General features: G+C 41.9%; 1 protein-coding gene across 1 annotated transcript in view; it reads left to right on the forward strand.

Moving 5' to 3' along the window:
• The window catches only part of arid3a (AT-rich interactive domain 3A), a 36,935-nt gene extending 23,674 nt beyond the window's left edge, over positions 1 to 13,261 (forward strand). Inside the window, exons 4-9 of the mRNA XM_079267055.1 lie at positions 6,413 to 6,485; positions 8,030 to 8,213; positions 9,249 to 9,496; positions 9,975 to 10,262; positions 11,423 to 11,512; positions 11,945 to 13,261. Coding sequence (XP_079123181.1) covers positions 6,413 to 6,485; positions 8,030 to 8,213; positions 9,249 to 9,496; positions 9,975 to 10,262; positions 11,423 to 11,512; positions 11,945 to 12,087 — 1,026 coding nt within the window. The 3' untranslated portion in view covers positions 12,088 to 13,261. The remainder of the gene's footprint in view (positions 1 to 6,412; positions 6,486 to 8,029; positions 8,214 to 9,248; positions 9,497 to 9,974; positions 10,263 to 11,422; positions 11,513 to 11,944) is intronic.
• Positions 13,262 to 14,284: the final 1,023 nt, after the last annotated feature.

Here is a 14,284-nt window from a genome sequence, read left to right on the forward strand (position 1 = left end):
TCCACGTAAACACACCGTTTGATTCTGGGGCGCTGGTGCTTTTTTAAGTTTTAAGCATCAACGCTCATTATCTAGTGATGAGCAGTGATAGCCAACATGCCTTGAGAAAGAAAAGGCACAGAAGGCACGAACTCTTTCTACATGCGTCACGGCTCCGCTCGGCCCTATCTATTTAGAGGTTGGCTCGGTCCTTCAGTATCACAGTAGAAGGACATGCAGACCGACTGTACAGCTTTTGATTTATTTTCTAAAAGTCTGCAAAAGTAGTTTATTTGTGTCATAAGGGATTTCAGCTCTCCAGTGGTCAGGCTTATCATGCTCATCAAAACCTCTAAATCAGTTATATTCAATAAAATCAAAAGCCAACACTACTACTACAATATGGCAGCTCTCCGCTTCTTTCCTGTGCTGCGGTAACCATGTTGTGTGTTTTGTACATTGGGTGTTACTTTGTCTTGTGACTTTGACCTACATCTTTCGATGGAAAAAAAAAGCAATGTGACTGCAGCGTGTTGTGCCTTCATGAGTACAGCGGTTCAGCAGAATCGTGGCTGTGTTGACGCCCTGCTTTTCTGTGATGAACATGAGTATTGCCTTCATTGCAATAAAATTGAATTAAGGGCTGGCCCCACTCATTGAAATTCCTTCTGTACACAGAAGAAACTGTGTTTTTACTGAAGCCAAACCTCGGTGAACCCTAAACCCGATGAACCTCTTTCACAAAATAGAATTTTAGCATTGACTTCATCTGGTATCCATGTTTTTTCACCGATATGTCCACCTCCTAAACATAACATTTAGTTTTACAAAGGTGCAGGATTAGATTGTGGGATTTAACTATGTGCTACGACTCCATATTTTCTTTGTGGGAGTACAGAGGCCATGCCATGCCGGTAGTTGTCTTTGCTTTGGTGCATTAATGACACATCAAAGGGCTTTGGCCTGGAACAATGCTGTGTTTGAATATGGCTGATCATGTGTCCATAAGCTGTATCAAGACCCCCCCCCCCCCCCCAATCCCTCTCCCTGCTCACCATACACTCCCTTCCCCCTCTCTTTATGATTACAAATTGGCTCTGTGAGACTCCAACACTCATCATTGTCTCTTTTTTTTAAGAGTTAACTTGATGTAATCCTTGTTTAACACAAAGCAACCTTTCATATGCGAGACAGCAGCTAACCATTCAAATCAGGTAAGACGAGATGTAGGACATATGTTAATCTCTTTCATGTGAATAAACAACTCAACGTCTAAGCTTAATATGAAGTTTTGAAACTAGTCCTCCAGCTTTGGGTGAAAGGGGATTTAGTCTCAGTGTAAACCTGATTTCTTCTGAAAAATGTAAGGCTTCCATTAAATAATACAAATAGTATGCAAGGGATTAACCTCTCCATAACCCTAGGAAGCAGTCAAAGTTTTATAATCGCATTCAAGGACTCAACTCTTTGCTTGTTCTGTAGCTCATTCAAGTTTTACAAACCAACAATAGGCAATTAAACAACTATAAGTATCACAAAGGAGTCTTTATCCCAGAGTTCCGCACTGGCAACCACTGTATTAAATTGACTTAAAGGAATAAATTTAAATGCAGCTGAAGCTCGTAATATCAAGCTGATATATTATAGCAACTTGCAGGATGAACACAGTATAAGCAGTGTAGTTTGCAGGTTTATGGTTTGCTCCTTTTTATATTAATTTGGCTGTCAGAATATTAAAAACGCCTCTTAAAATATGACCTCAATGCTAAACATACATAAAAACATTATAGGCATCATGAAAATATACTTTATGGCAGAACAGTTGTATTGAATTGTACTATATTGTCCAGGTCTACCTAATGAAGTGGCCACTGAGTGTATTTTAATGTAATGTTGTGTATTTGCATCAGCGTGTTGTGCTGTAGCTTCTTCGAGAAGCCAGTTCCCCCTGACCAATGACATTCAAGGCAGCAGGACTTTGGTCAAACATTTAAAATAATTAACTAATGTGAAGTCGTCCAATCCTAAAAGTGTGTGTGTGGGGGGGGACGACTGTTGCACGTAAAGTAAAAGTTTCAATCATAACTTTTTTCTTTTTAAACTCAGAGTGTGTTTGTGTGTACAGTTTTGTAAGTGTGTGTGTGTGTGTGTGTGTGTGTGTGTCTGTGTGTGTCTTCACCTCAAGGTGATTGGCAGGTGTAAAGGAGACGATACCCCGGTCTCCTATCAGTTTTGGTTTTCAGTTGCAAAGCCTCTAGTGCTATGTGTCACCTGTGCCCCTGGCTCGCTAACTTCTATTTGCATTAATCGTGAAGGGAGCCTCCCTCCCCCTCCCCCTGTTGCTTGATGGCAACAGGCTGCTCTTTGGTTACTGATTATTTGCAGTATAAAACCACTTTGTTTTCTGGCCTGTTTATAATTCATCTCCAGACGAGCTGTCGCTGACCTTTATGCTCAGCTCTGGTGGGAAATTGTCAGACAGCAGTCCACCACGTGTTCATGTGTGGCTGTGAAGTCGGACGACTTGTTACTTTGGCCAACCATACAGCATTTGCTTCACTTTCCACTGTCACCATTTGTCACCAGAACAAATTCTGTCTTTGACGCTAATTCTAAGTTTGCTACAACAAAATATCTGTATCATCTGTAATCGTGGCTGCGTGGTTGGTTTGGACGTGTGCAAAAAGAGTTTCGAATAGCAAAGTCTTAGAAACCCTGCAGCTTATTAAACAATCTGGGAATTGGAAGTCTTCTAGTCAGCTCTGCGGTTTTAATAGGCTTTTTCTGTTGCAGGGGATTTGATGAAGGGGTGTTAACTGGCTCCCAGCATTACCAGTTGGCCCAGTTTCTAGTTGTTTATCTAGTTTCTTGTCGTTTATCTGAATAGCAGCACTTTAATCCTATAGGGGCCCCTGGCCCTGTGCTATGCACGAAAACCTAAATAAATAAACAACACCCAGCTCATCATGATAAAGTCCTTCTCGCTCCTCCTGTGTGTGTGTGTGTGTGTGTGTGTGTGTGTGTGTGTGTGTGTTCGTGTGTTCGTGTGTCTATGTTCGTGTGTGTGGGGTGGGGTGTACATGGAGCTGAAAGAGGCAAGAGATCATCAGAATGAGAGGGAAGCTGCGAGAAGAGTGACAAAGACAGAACGTAAAAAAAGAAGGAAGATAAAAAGACAATGAGAAAACATAGATATAGAAAAAAAATGGAAATGAAGAGAAAATATGTAATGAGCGGTGGCAGTGGTGGTAACGGTTGCACAGGATCCTGATTGGCTGCGTTCAGTCAACCTGGTGTCTCACTCAGAGCTACAGCTCTCCATAATGTATCTGGTCCATTACCAGCTGCTGTCCGAGACGCAGGTTGACATGTTTTGAACTGAATCTAGTGTATGAAGAGTGATGTGTACGTTTGCAGCCACTGGATAAACCCTGTTTAGAGATCTTTCCTAAACATGGTTTTCCTTCTTTTACATCATGCTGTTTGATCGAGATGTTTTTCTCAGTCAGCCGCACTAATCCAACTACTGATTGACGCCATTTGTAATGAAACAATATTTGGATGACACTGGTTCCACTACACGGCTCGTCTGTTATCATCAGTTTGATTGCAGTTTGTGTGAAAATTGCAATACTGTCATGATTAGATAGAGGTGTAAACAGTACCTAAAGAAGGTAAGGTAATTAGAAAAATGGCATTTAAAAGGCAATTTCCTATTTTAATTATTAATTTGATTAATTAAAGAGTATTGCATTTCCTGTTTAAACATCACGTAGATTATTCTAGTACTATCTCAGTTATTTGAGTGGCTGTGTAGGCTAAAATCACCTTGCCAAACAGAAAATAAACTCCCCCATGCTGATGTGAGATTTATCAAGAGGGAAAGGCATCTCTGTATCCCCGATACTGTCATTTACCCCAGTTTCTGCAGTTGAACCTTCCAAAGTAAGACAGGAGACAGAAACAGAAGGTAACAGCTGCGAGATATTAGATTATAGTCACATGTTCATCAATACAAAGCAGGATACCGTGTCTATGTCCATGTTAACAGCGAATACTGAATGAGGCTTGAAACTGGATATGCATGAGTAAGAGGGATACTGTGAGCGTGTTAACACAGTTCACACTTCACTGTAGTCTCTGAAGTGTGACAGCCCCTTCAGTTGGCAGGGAAACCGTGGAACTAATCAACACACTGCCGTGTCAACACTGTAGCGCTGCTGTTACACGTCCTTAAATTGCTTTGGAGGACCATAACAATATCCAGCTTCGATTTAGTGTGTTGTTGCTCACACTGATTGCTGGTGTCATTGTGGAAAGAAGTGGTTGAACTGCGTCTTGTTCGCTCAGAAACCTTTTTCATGCCATGTTACCACATCTGGAGCGACAGGGATCTGAACGTTAGTCCACTTGTTTCCATGTGACAGTGCTCCCACAACGCCACTCGGGAAATATTTGTTTGTGTGATCAGGACAGAGAGAGAGGGGGGGGGGGGGGGGATGGGGGTGGGGGTGGAGAGCAAATAAAGCAACATGGGGGGGATGGGAGTTTAGGGAGTAATTTCCAAGATTTATGGTGCGGCACTTTACAAAACGCATGCATCCTGTAATTACAGCCCCCCTTTGCCAGCAGGCCTGTACATTAGGCGGCATCCCCCACCTCAACTCTCCTCGTTCCTCACTCCTCTGTTCCCCCTACCGACAAGACTATAAGATCTAATGGCAACTTGGTGTCACTAAGGAGGGCTGAATGCCACAATGAGGGTCAGTTTGTTAGTGGCAAGAGGCCACGACTGTCACTAATCATACCAGACTTCAGCTTGACGAGCCTTTCCTTCTCATTTCCGCTGGCTGGGAGCTTTAAAGCAAACGCAGAAATATTTTAGTAACTGACCGCAGATTGTTGTTTTATTCAGCCTCAGTTGTCGAGTAGATTTTGTAAGTAAATCTGAATCAATGTCAAGTATCAGTCAAACGAGCATGCAGTTTCTTCTATCAGACTGCTTGTTTTAGTGCACACAGACTTGTTCAACGGGGATTTTTATCAGTGATTCAGTCAATACACGTGACAGGAAATTTAATAGAGCAGCAATAATAAGCCGATCAATCAGTTAGCTGATTGTCTGATAATGAATACATTTTGATATTTATTTCAATTTCAATTTTTTAAGCAGAAATGTCAAATGTTTCCAGATTCTCCAGTGTGAAGATTTTCGTCTTTGTTTCTGTTCTTTCGGTTTTGGGAAAAAACAAGCTATTTTAAGACGTCACCTTCGTCTCTGAAAAAGTGTACATTTTCAGAGACAATCGATTAATCAAGGAAATAATTAGCAGACTTGCTGTTTTGACTCTTATAAAAAATGTACTGTCAAATTGTCTTTTTTTGTATGCTGAGCTGCACGTTTGAACAGTTTTACTTTTGGTCAGTTACACAGAACTCGTGTTTGGTCTGTAAAGTATCAGAAATGTGAAAAATGTCCATCTTATCTTCTCTGCTAAAGCCTCAGTGGAAATCTTCTGGTTGCTTGTTTTGTCCGACCAACAGTCCAAAAAAAAACACAAAGACAACATTTTGTGTTAAAATCTTCACAATGTTGAGAAAAAATATTTGTCCTTAATTATGGAAACAGTTGCTCATTAGTTTTAGTGTGTGATGGTTATTGGTGTAAGTTTCATGCTGTGAGGTTAATGATTTCCTGTGATGTGGGATGTAATGCTCTTCACTGGAATATACAACATGAGGGTTACCGGTAGTTGTGACTTTGCCTGCTTGCTGTTGTGTTGTTGTGTCTGTGTAGTCACAATGTGCTGCCTGTGTTTCACAACTTAACATTGACAATAACAGATTGTGAAACTCCATGAGCTCACATAGATACTGTGTGATATGTAGATATAACTGTGAATGCCTCGAGTACGATACTGAAGCTGCTCCTCTGTTTACCCACCTACGATGAAGCAACCGTTAGCATTAAGTGTGTGAGACGCATAAAGACGTCCCGCACGATACTTCTCTATCACTCTGGAAAACTGGGCTGGGAAAACAACCACAGGCTTCAATGGCCTCACTGTACTCCCCTGAGTCGGCGCCCCTCTTTAGCTGCCAACTTTCACCGAACGTTTCCAGAGCCCGGGGCCCCGCTAGCAGCTGGAGCCACATCAGGTTCTCATCAAGCCAGACCGGTCCCCAGCATTTCTTTAAGTTTCTCTCTCTGTCATCTCTTCTTATGATCAGAGGGAAGCGGATTGGTTTCTCGTGAAAGTATATGACGGGATTGTCAGCTATTCAATGCACCATTACTTATTCAGATTGATTATGTGACACCCTGGTATTCCTCTGCTTTGGTCTTCTAATGTCAGATCTCAAACATTTGTTGCATTTTATATGAAATCATAAGTTGTTGCTTCATCTGTCTCCCTTCTCTTCCTCTCCACAGTTGTATGAACTGGATAGGGACCCAAAAAGAAAAGAATTTCTGGATGACCTCTTCAGCTTCATGCAAAAAAGAGGTATGTAACTGAGTGTGTGTGTGTGTGTGTGTGTGTGTGTGTACTGCATCAGTAGACCACGTTTGCTCGAGCTCATCAAAGTACACCTACATCCATTCAGTGTCTTAACTAGCCGTATTATATATCCTCGCTTTATCTACTGTCAGTGTCATACATAGACCGCAAATAGTTGGAGAGATGACCCCCCCCGCCCCCTCCTCCCCTCTGACATATGACACAGCACCATCTACTCATCTTTCACTCACATGGGTGGGTTATTTTTTCATTTTCGGAGACGATTACTTTTTGGTTGCGCAGCCACTCGTCGTTCCCAAGCTATAACTAGAAGGGACACAGCGTATCAATGCCTGGGAATGGATTGATTTACCTTTCCATCCTGCTGCTTGTCCACACTAACACACACGCACACACACTGACTCAACCTGCAAACTGAGACAAAAAATAAAATAATCTCAGTTCTCTTCATGCAAACAACGCATTGTCATATTTAGGAAATATTTGAAAGATTGTGTAATTTTGTATTTGCATGTACGGCTCATTTTAAATCTTCCTTCTCTCATAAATACCAAGCAGCCTTGTTAATTTGACAAGTTGCATTTATGGATGAAATAATCAGAACAGCGGGCAACGGTTGCAATGAGACTCCAGACGTGCTCACAACTGAACAAAACAATACTAAATGTTTACAGTGTCAGGGCCACCAGCAATGGGCGGATCTCCCAAGTCTGCTCTAAGAATCTGAGAGCTCCATCTGCAGGTCGGACCGATAACTGAGGCGTCGCTCCTTAATATGCAAATCTAGGATTGATCATATTTCATGTCAAACGTGGACCTGAAGATTGAGTTTGGCTTCAGTGTGTGTTTAAATAAATATATCTTGATACAAATAATAATGATGCTTTCATTTTCCTTGCTGGGAAAAGGACATTTGTCACATATTAATAGTATTGGAAATATTGATTAGGTCATTAACTTGTCATCTCTAGTCTGAAGACAAGAAAACAACTTTGTCAGGTTGACTAACAACAAACACTGGTTTGTATATTTTGTGAGACGCATTTAAACACTGTAAATGTTTCAATGTTTTGTCTGCTGAAAATCAAATGATCAAAATCAAAAGCTCCATCACAATGAATTGGCACACTCTCCTCCAGTACACCACGCTTCATTCCCCAAACATTTTCAGGTTTAATGCCTTTATTAGCACGGCTTCTGAGCGTGTTTCCTTACCGATCTTCTCCGAGCTCTGTGTGTGTCATCAAAAGATCCTCCAGCCTAGTTGTCTGTTGAAGGACAATGGTAGGTAAAGCAAACGTCAGATGTGGTGTTGAGTAAACCATCATTATACCTCCGCACCATTATGAGTCCTGATTAAATATTATTGGTTGGTAAAATTATTAAAGCTCTTTTCAAACGTGTCAAACCCCAAAGCAGAGTCCCTGCAAGAATCGTGTCAACATGAAAAGAAGTCTCCTATTACAGTGTTTTTTAATTATTATTTTGTTGTGTTGACTTTTCCCGTGTGTGTGTGTGTGTTATTACAGGAACCCCAGTGAATCGTATTCCCATTATGGCCAAGCAGGTCCTGGATCTGTACATGCTCTACAGGCTGGTGACAGAGAAGGGCGGCCTGGTGGAGGTCATCAACAAGAAACTGTGGAGGGAGATCACCAAGGGACTCAACCTGCCTACCTCAATCACCAGTGCAGCCTTCACCCTCCGCACACAGTCAGTACACACACACACACACACACACACACGCAGAGGAGTTGTAGCTGTAATGTTACTCGGTTACATTTGCGTTTGTCTGTGTTTGGATTCACACTGTTAGACTAGTCACACAGGCCTGTGAACAAAACTCACACGCAGCCATTTTAATTGACAGTTTTTCCTGCTCAGAATAGAGATCAACAACACAACTCATTTGAGTTTTCGATACCTTAATTCAGCCACAACTCTTATGCCCATAATCCTATTGTTTTTGCTCAGCGATTTCAAGCATGTGGAGCTGCTGGCTATCAGATGTCCACAACCATTTTGTTCGACCAATTAACTCCTTTGTTTGAAGTAATTTCCTGTAGTTGGCTCAGATTGCAGTACTCTCTCACTCCTAATTAGCTGCACCGCAGAGCCCTTCCCATGAGAATGAGACCAGCAGCTTTAAGATTCTTGTGCCATTATTTAGTTGATTCTTCTATCTCCTCAAGTTATTGTCAATCCGTCTAAATCGTATTCAAGCCCAATCTGAGACAATTCTGATGACATCACTATAACATGACATTTATTTAGTTTATTAGAATGCAAAAAGTGCATTCAACCATGTCAGTACAACAACAAAAGTCATTTTTTGTTTGTTTGTAACAGATCTCAACAGATACGTTTTCAGTCTGTAATGTAAGATGTCAATGGGGAGCTTGTTCCACCATTGTTTGTCTAGGACAGCAAACAGTCGAGACTTTGCTGAGCGGTAGTCGGCCCCCCTTCGTTTTTTCATCTTAGCGTAGTGGACGGGCTGGGGTGTATGGTTTGACCATGTTCTGGATGAAGGACGGGCCTGAGGTATGGGAGGCAAGTACCAGTGTCCTAAACCGGATTCAAGCAGCCACTGGGAGCCAGTATATGGTGCGGAGGAGCACTCTTTATGATGGAAAGAGTTTTAAAGCTTTGTATTTATTCACGTTTTAGGAAGTAGTTGACATTTTCAGCGGCCGATTAAATCTCAGAACATCCCTGTGAAACATAAAGTCATTGTATTCCTTTCAGATACATGAAGTACCTGTACCCATATGAATGTGTTAAGAGAAGTCTGAGCAACGCCAACGAGCTCCAGGCAGCCATCGACAGTAATCGGCGGGAGGGCCGGCGACAGAGCTTTGGCAGCTCCCTCTTCACATACTCACCCAACGGGACGCCCACCATGCTCTCTTCGCCAAAGCTCTCGTCATCCAGCGTGGGCCTGATGGTGGGCACCAACGGGGCCTCGCTGACCCCCATCCACAAGATTAAGAAAGGTGAGGTTTACATATTATGCTGCACTCGCATCACATGGGATTAATTGTTGGAGTCAATCATTGAACACTTGGATGAAGAATCTGAATATTTAATAACTGACTGTCGTTTTTGGTTTTGAATCATTGCAACTTGCCTGTGCCATTTTTAAATGACGATATCAATCCTTCATATGACTGGAGGTAGTTCCTCTGTGGAGTTAGGGTGTTACCAAATCCGTATATTTACTACCAGAAAGCAGACATGTTGAACAGTAGTTTTTTCAGCCGGAAACTCAAATCTTCATCTTTTCTATCGAAATGGATTTGCTGTCCTCTCTGCTCTAAGATATCTTAGCAAGCAGTCACAAAGTATCTCAGACCAGCTGTTTTTCTGTCTGTGTGGTCACGGAGGAACATCATTTATGTCTTGCCTGGATAACACAGTTGTATTTGAGTTAAGTTCACCCATGTCTCCCTCTCTGTGGTTTCCTGCAAAAAGAGGATGGAGGCCACCCGCTGCCGGGGGTCAGTGTGGCTCGTCTGCCAGCGGGGGCCCTGGCGGGTCACTCGATGGCTTCTATGCAGGCAGCAGCAACACAGGCATCGATGGCGGCTCAGATGGCAGCTCTGGAGCAGCTGAGGGACAAACTGGTGGCCGGCGAGCCACCAGAGAAGAAGATGGCGCTGCCGGCCGAGGAACACCACCGACTGCTGCAGAGAGCGCTGCAACACAACCTGCTGGCCATGACCGCTCAGATACCCATGAATATCCGCATCAATAACCAAGGTACTGATTCATTCAGCTCAAACAAAACACGTTCGACAGTGAGTCTGTGCTCCCCTGTGGATATCCTTCCACTATCAAATCAACACAACACAGAAGTGTGAAGCAGCTTTGTACATCTGCCGAGTCTCAAAGGGTCTAACTTTAGTGAGGTTTCTCAGACGGAAGAAGGTTCATTTTCTCACCACATATGTAAAATTCAACAGTCATTTCAAAATGCATGATCTGTAACTAATGTGTTGATAAAAGTAGATCTCCTCTTTGGTTTGACAGTGTCAAATATTTTTTTGTTATCTGTTGAAGAAAGAGAGGCCATCAGAGCGACAGTTTGTAGCAGATAGAAACAAACAGATCTATAGATGCAAATCATTCACAAAACAATCATATTTGAAACCCTGGTGATTAATGACATGGCCTAAAGGTAACATGTGCGTGGATAATAGGGTGCTGCTTTGAAGAATTAAAAAATCCATACTCATGTATTTAAACCGTACAAAGTATGATCTTCAGAGAGTTCTACTTCTGAAGAAAAAATGATAAGAATCTGCAATAATGGAACAAAATGCATATCAGTATTACCACATCACATCTTCTGTGGGCATCATTGTGAATATTACATTTCATTGTTTACCCCAGAATTTACACAAGCTGGATTTCACACACTCTCGCCCTCTTCCTGGCAGTTAGTATCTCGAGACATTCTTGTCATCTTACCACAAACCACTGCACCCAACAGTGAGGAAGTAAACCTCAGCCGGCCTATATGGTGACCTGCTTAGCATGTAGAAGCCATATGCATACATATGCACAGTGCATGTGTGTGTGTCTGAGCGGGGATTCCCTTCTGCCATCAGACACTTTGATCTTATAGAACAGTCTGTCTTGGTTGCTGTCTATCTGATTCAACATACAAACTGTTTCTCAGTACTGACAATACAGGTGACTTCGGAGAAATGTTGAACGTTTTTGCAAATTCCCACCCAACATTGTTTGTGCCGTGAGAAAGAGTATTGTGTTCTTAAATTGCTCCTTTGGTTCATAGAAATATCAGGCAGAAGTCAACTCTGGACTGATGATACAAAGACATCTTGGAGTCTTTTTACTGAATAGAAAACTACAGTTTTGTTAACTCAGCTCTTCTTTGGGGTTTGTCTTCCTCATAGACAGCAGACAGGACTCGGCCCTGAACCTCACCACCAACGGCACAAGCAGCATCAGCATGTCAGTGGAGCTCAACGGAGTGGTGTACGCTGGTGAGTGTCGCCGTCATGTAAACACAGGAAGTCCATCTGATCACTTCTGTTCTTCCCAGGAAATATCCACTTGAATTTAATATATGAACAGGAACTCATTGAGTTGTTCAGCATTATTTTTTATCATTATTTCACATTTTCCTAGAGTAAGATAAGAAGACTCTTTCATGTCTGTGTGTTAGGCCCGGAGCCACAGTAACTAGCTTAGCATAAAGACTGAAAACAGGGGGAAACATCTAGCCGTGTTTCATTTTAGCCTTGCAAAAAGAACAGTTTGTGGTTTTAGGGGGAGTGACACGATGTAACCAATTGGTGCTCACTCTGTATCTGTACTTGTACTTTAAGCTTTATTTTAAAATGGAGATGAAATTAAACAGGTATACTTTGTATTCTAACCTTCATTTGTGTGTATCTGGTTTCTTTCCTTTCCAGGTGTTCTTTTTGCTCAGGCAGCAGCAGGGTCGGCTTTGTCCGGTGCGGTCGGATCGTCCGTCTCCAACAAGACGGTCAGCAGTCGTGTGGCTCCACAGCAGCAGCACACACCTACCTCAACCTCCAGCAATCAGTTGTCTTAACAAACCCACAGCCTTTCCCCCTTTTTTTTTATTTTATTTTTTTTATTTTTATTTCCACGCTAAGTAAAGCCAAAAATCAACCTCATTTTCTACATAATCTATGCCAAAAAGAGAAGAACCATAAACTGTACAGAAAGACACAAACGGAAGCTCAGTTACACTATCTCAGGTTTTCTCTCAGCAACTCACCTCTTTTGTTCTTCATAGCCAAAATGATTTCGGAAAAAAAAAAGAAGATAAAATAACATCTCAACTGAGAGCCAGTATATGCTAAACAAATATGCACAACCTGTGAATTATTTATTTCTGCATAGATGTACAGAACAAAAGAGAAGTTAATAACAAGGAAAGGCAATGCACTGTTTACACTCACAAACACAGCTACTGATTGACAGCAATGTTTTTATTTTATTTCACCTTTTCATTGTTATTATTGTTATTATCTTTACTGTGTTTTATCATTTAAATCTTTAATAATCCTCTCACTGCAGGACAAATATATATATTTAGAATTCTATAAAAAAAAAAAAAATAAGTATGAATTTTCTCTATTTTTAATCAGAAAAGCTTTAAAGGTATATGTTGTTTCGTCAGGGCACATAACAATGTAGCGTTGTGACCTCATTCTGTGTAAAACCGCATTCACATGGCAGCCATTTTGGATCTATTTTTTGGAAGAGTCCGGTGCAGGTCTGCGCTCCTGTTGTGTACCGACGTACACATTATATCAGTGCCACAGATTCTCCAGTGAAATGTACAGCAACTGGTTCTCAATCTGCAGGAATATTGGTTCATTTTTTCATACATTTGATCCATTATTTATTGCTACCAGAGTCTCTGTGATAGATTTAACTAGAATGCTACGTAGCTGCAAGTTCAAGCGGTTGTTGTGGTTGTTCTTCCTGAGACAGCTGGCAAAGTCTAAAATCCTCACCTGCTGGTTGACATTAGGCCAGATCAATCTGTGCCAATCTTGCAGGTTTTTCGTCAAGCTTCTGTTAAAAAATTGCTGTTTTGTAAGAGGAAAGTCAGTTGTGCAGATGGGAAAATGAAATAAAACCTTTCTTAGGAGATTGTTGTTATTCTCCTCGCTGCACCTCTACATGCTGGCCTTTCTGAGCCTCGGCAGCGTCCACACCGACTGTTGCTGTTTGGGGTTCAGACTGTATGTGAATATTACACGTTTTCGATTGTTCTCAGGTGTCCGTCTGCTCATCGCGTTGTACAATATCTTGACAGAGCAATGCTTTTCAACATCCTTCTCTGTGGAAAGACAATTTTCATCTTTTTTTTCTAACTTGGCCTTCTAGTGAAGTGATTGTCTTCAGGTCAGATGCAGGCCTGTGTTTGTAGATGAAGCCCGTCAGCGATCAGGAAACGTTGATTTCCTGACTGTCATGGATTATCAGGTGTCAGGAGACGCTCTCCACAAGGGGCGTGCTGCTGAGGCATTATCAGACCAGTTCAATGCATGATAACATGCGCCACCTACAGGCAAGAAACGTAACAGCAGCAGTTTTGACTTGTAGATGTGTTGATGTCCCCACCTGCAGGCAGTGAGTGCTACTGCTTCACTTTTATGTCTTCATAGTTGCTGTTTTCTTTGTGTGACGTTGTCTGAAAGCTTTTTTTCATTACCCCTGAGCTTCCTCCGGCACTTGTAGATCATTTTGATAGGTCAGGTTGCTTGTTTTGAGCCTTTAAAATGATAACTACAAAACCTCAAACAGGCAGATTGAGCTGTGACAAAAAGGAAAGAAAATTTCAGTTGTAACAGTTATTGCCTATAGGTGGCACGAGTGTCAAAACAACAGCAACAGATTTTACTCTCCTGAGCTAAAGATGGCACCGGTTGGCTTCTGCTGGCTCTATACCTGGACACAGTTTGAACTTGATCAAGGCTAAGCAGCAAAGCAGGACTAGACGGCGTGGTTTTCTCTTCATAACCTCTGCATTTCCTCACTGGGTGTCTGATGCTACTCACAAACCGCAGCTCTTTGGCTCCGACCACTTACGTGTAACTCAACCAATGAAATAGTTTCTAAGTCTGAGAAACATTTGCAGAAGTCATTTTACAGATATAGAGGAGGTGATGCTAGCAACATATATTGTTTATGTGGGGAAGAGCTAGTTGTTTTGCAGATGTTGCTTCAGTCCAGCAGACTTTACAATGTGAATGGCATTCATGAAGTTTTGA

Source organism: Melanostigma gelatinosum, assembly GCF_949748355.1.
Source record: "Melanostigma gelatinosum genome assembly, chromosome: 4".
Taxonomy (NCBI): domain Eukaryota; kingdom Metazoa; phylum Chordata; class Actinopteri; order Perciformes; family Zoarcidae; genus Melanostigma; species Melanostigma gelatinosum.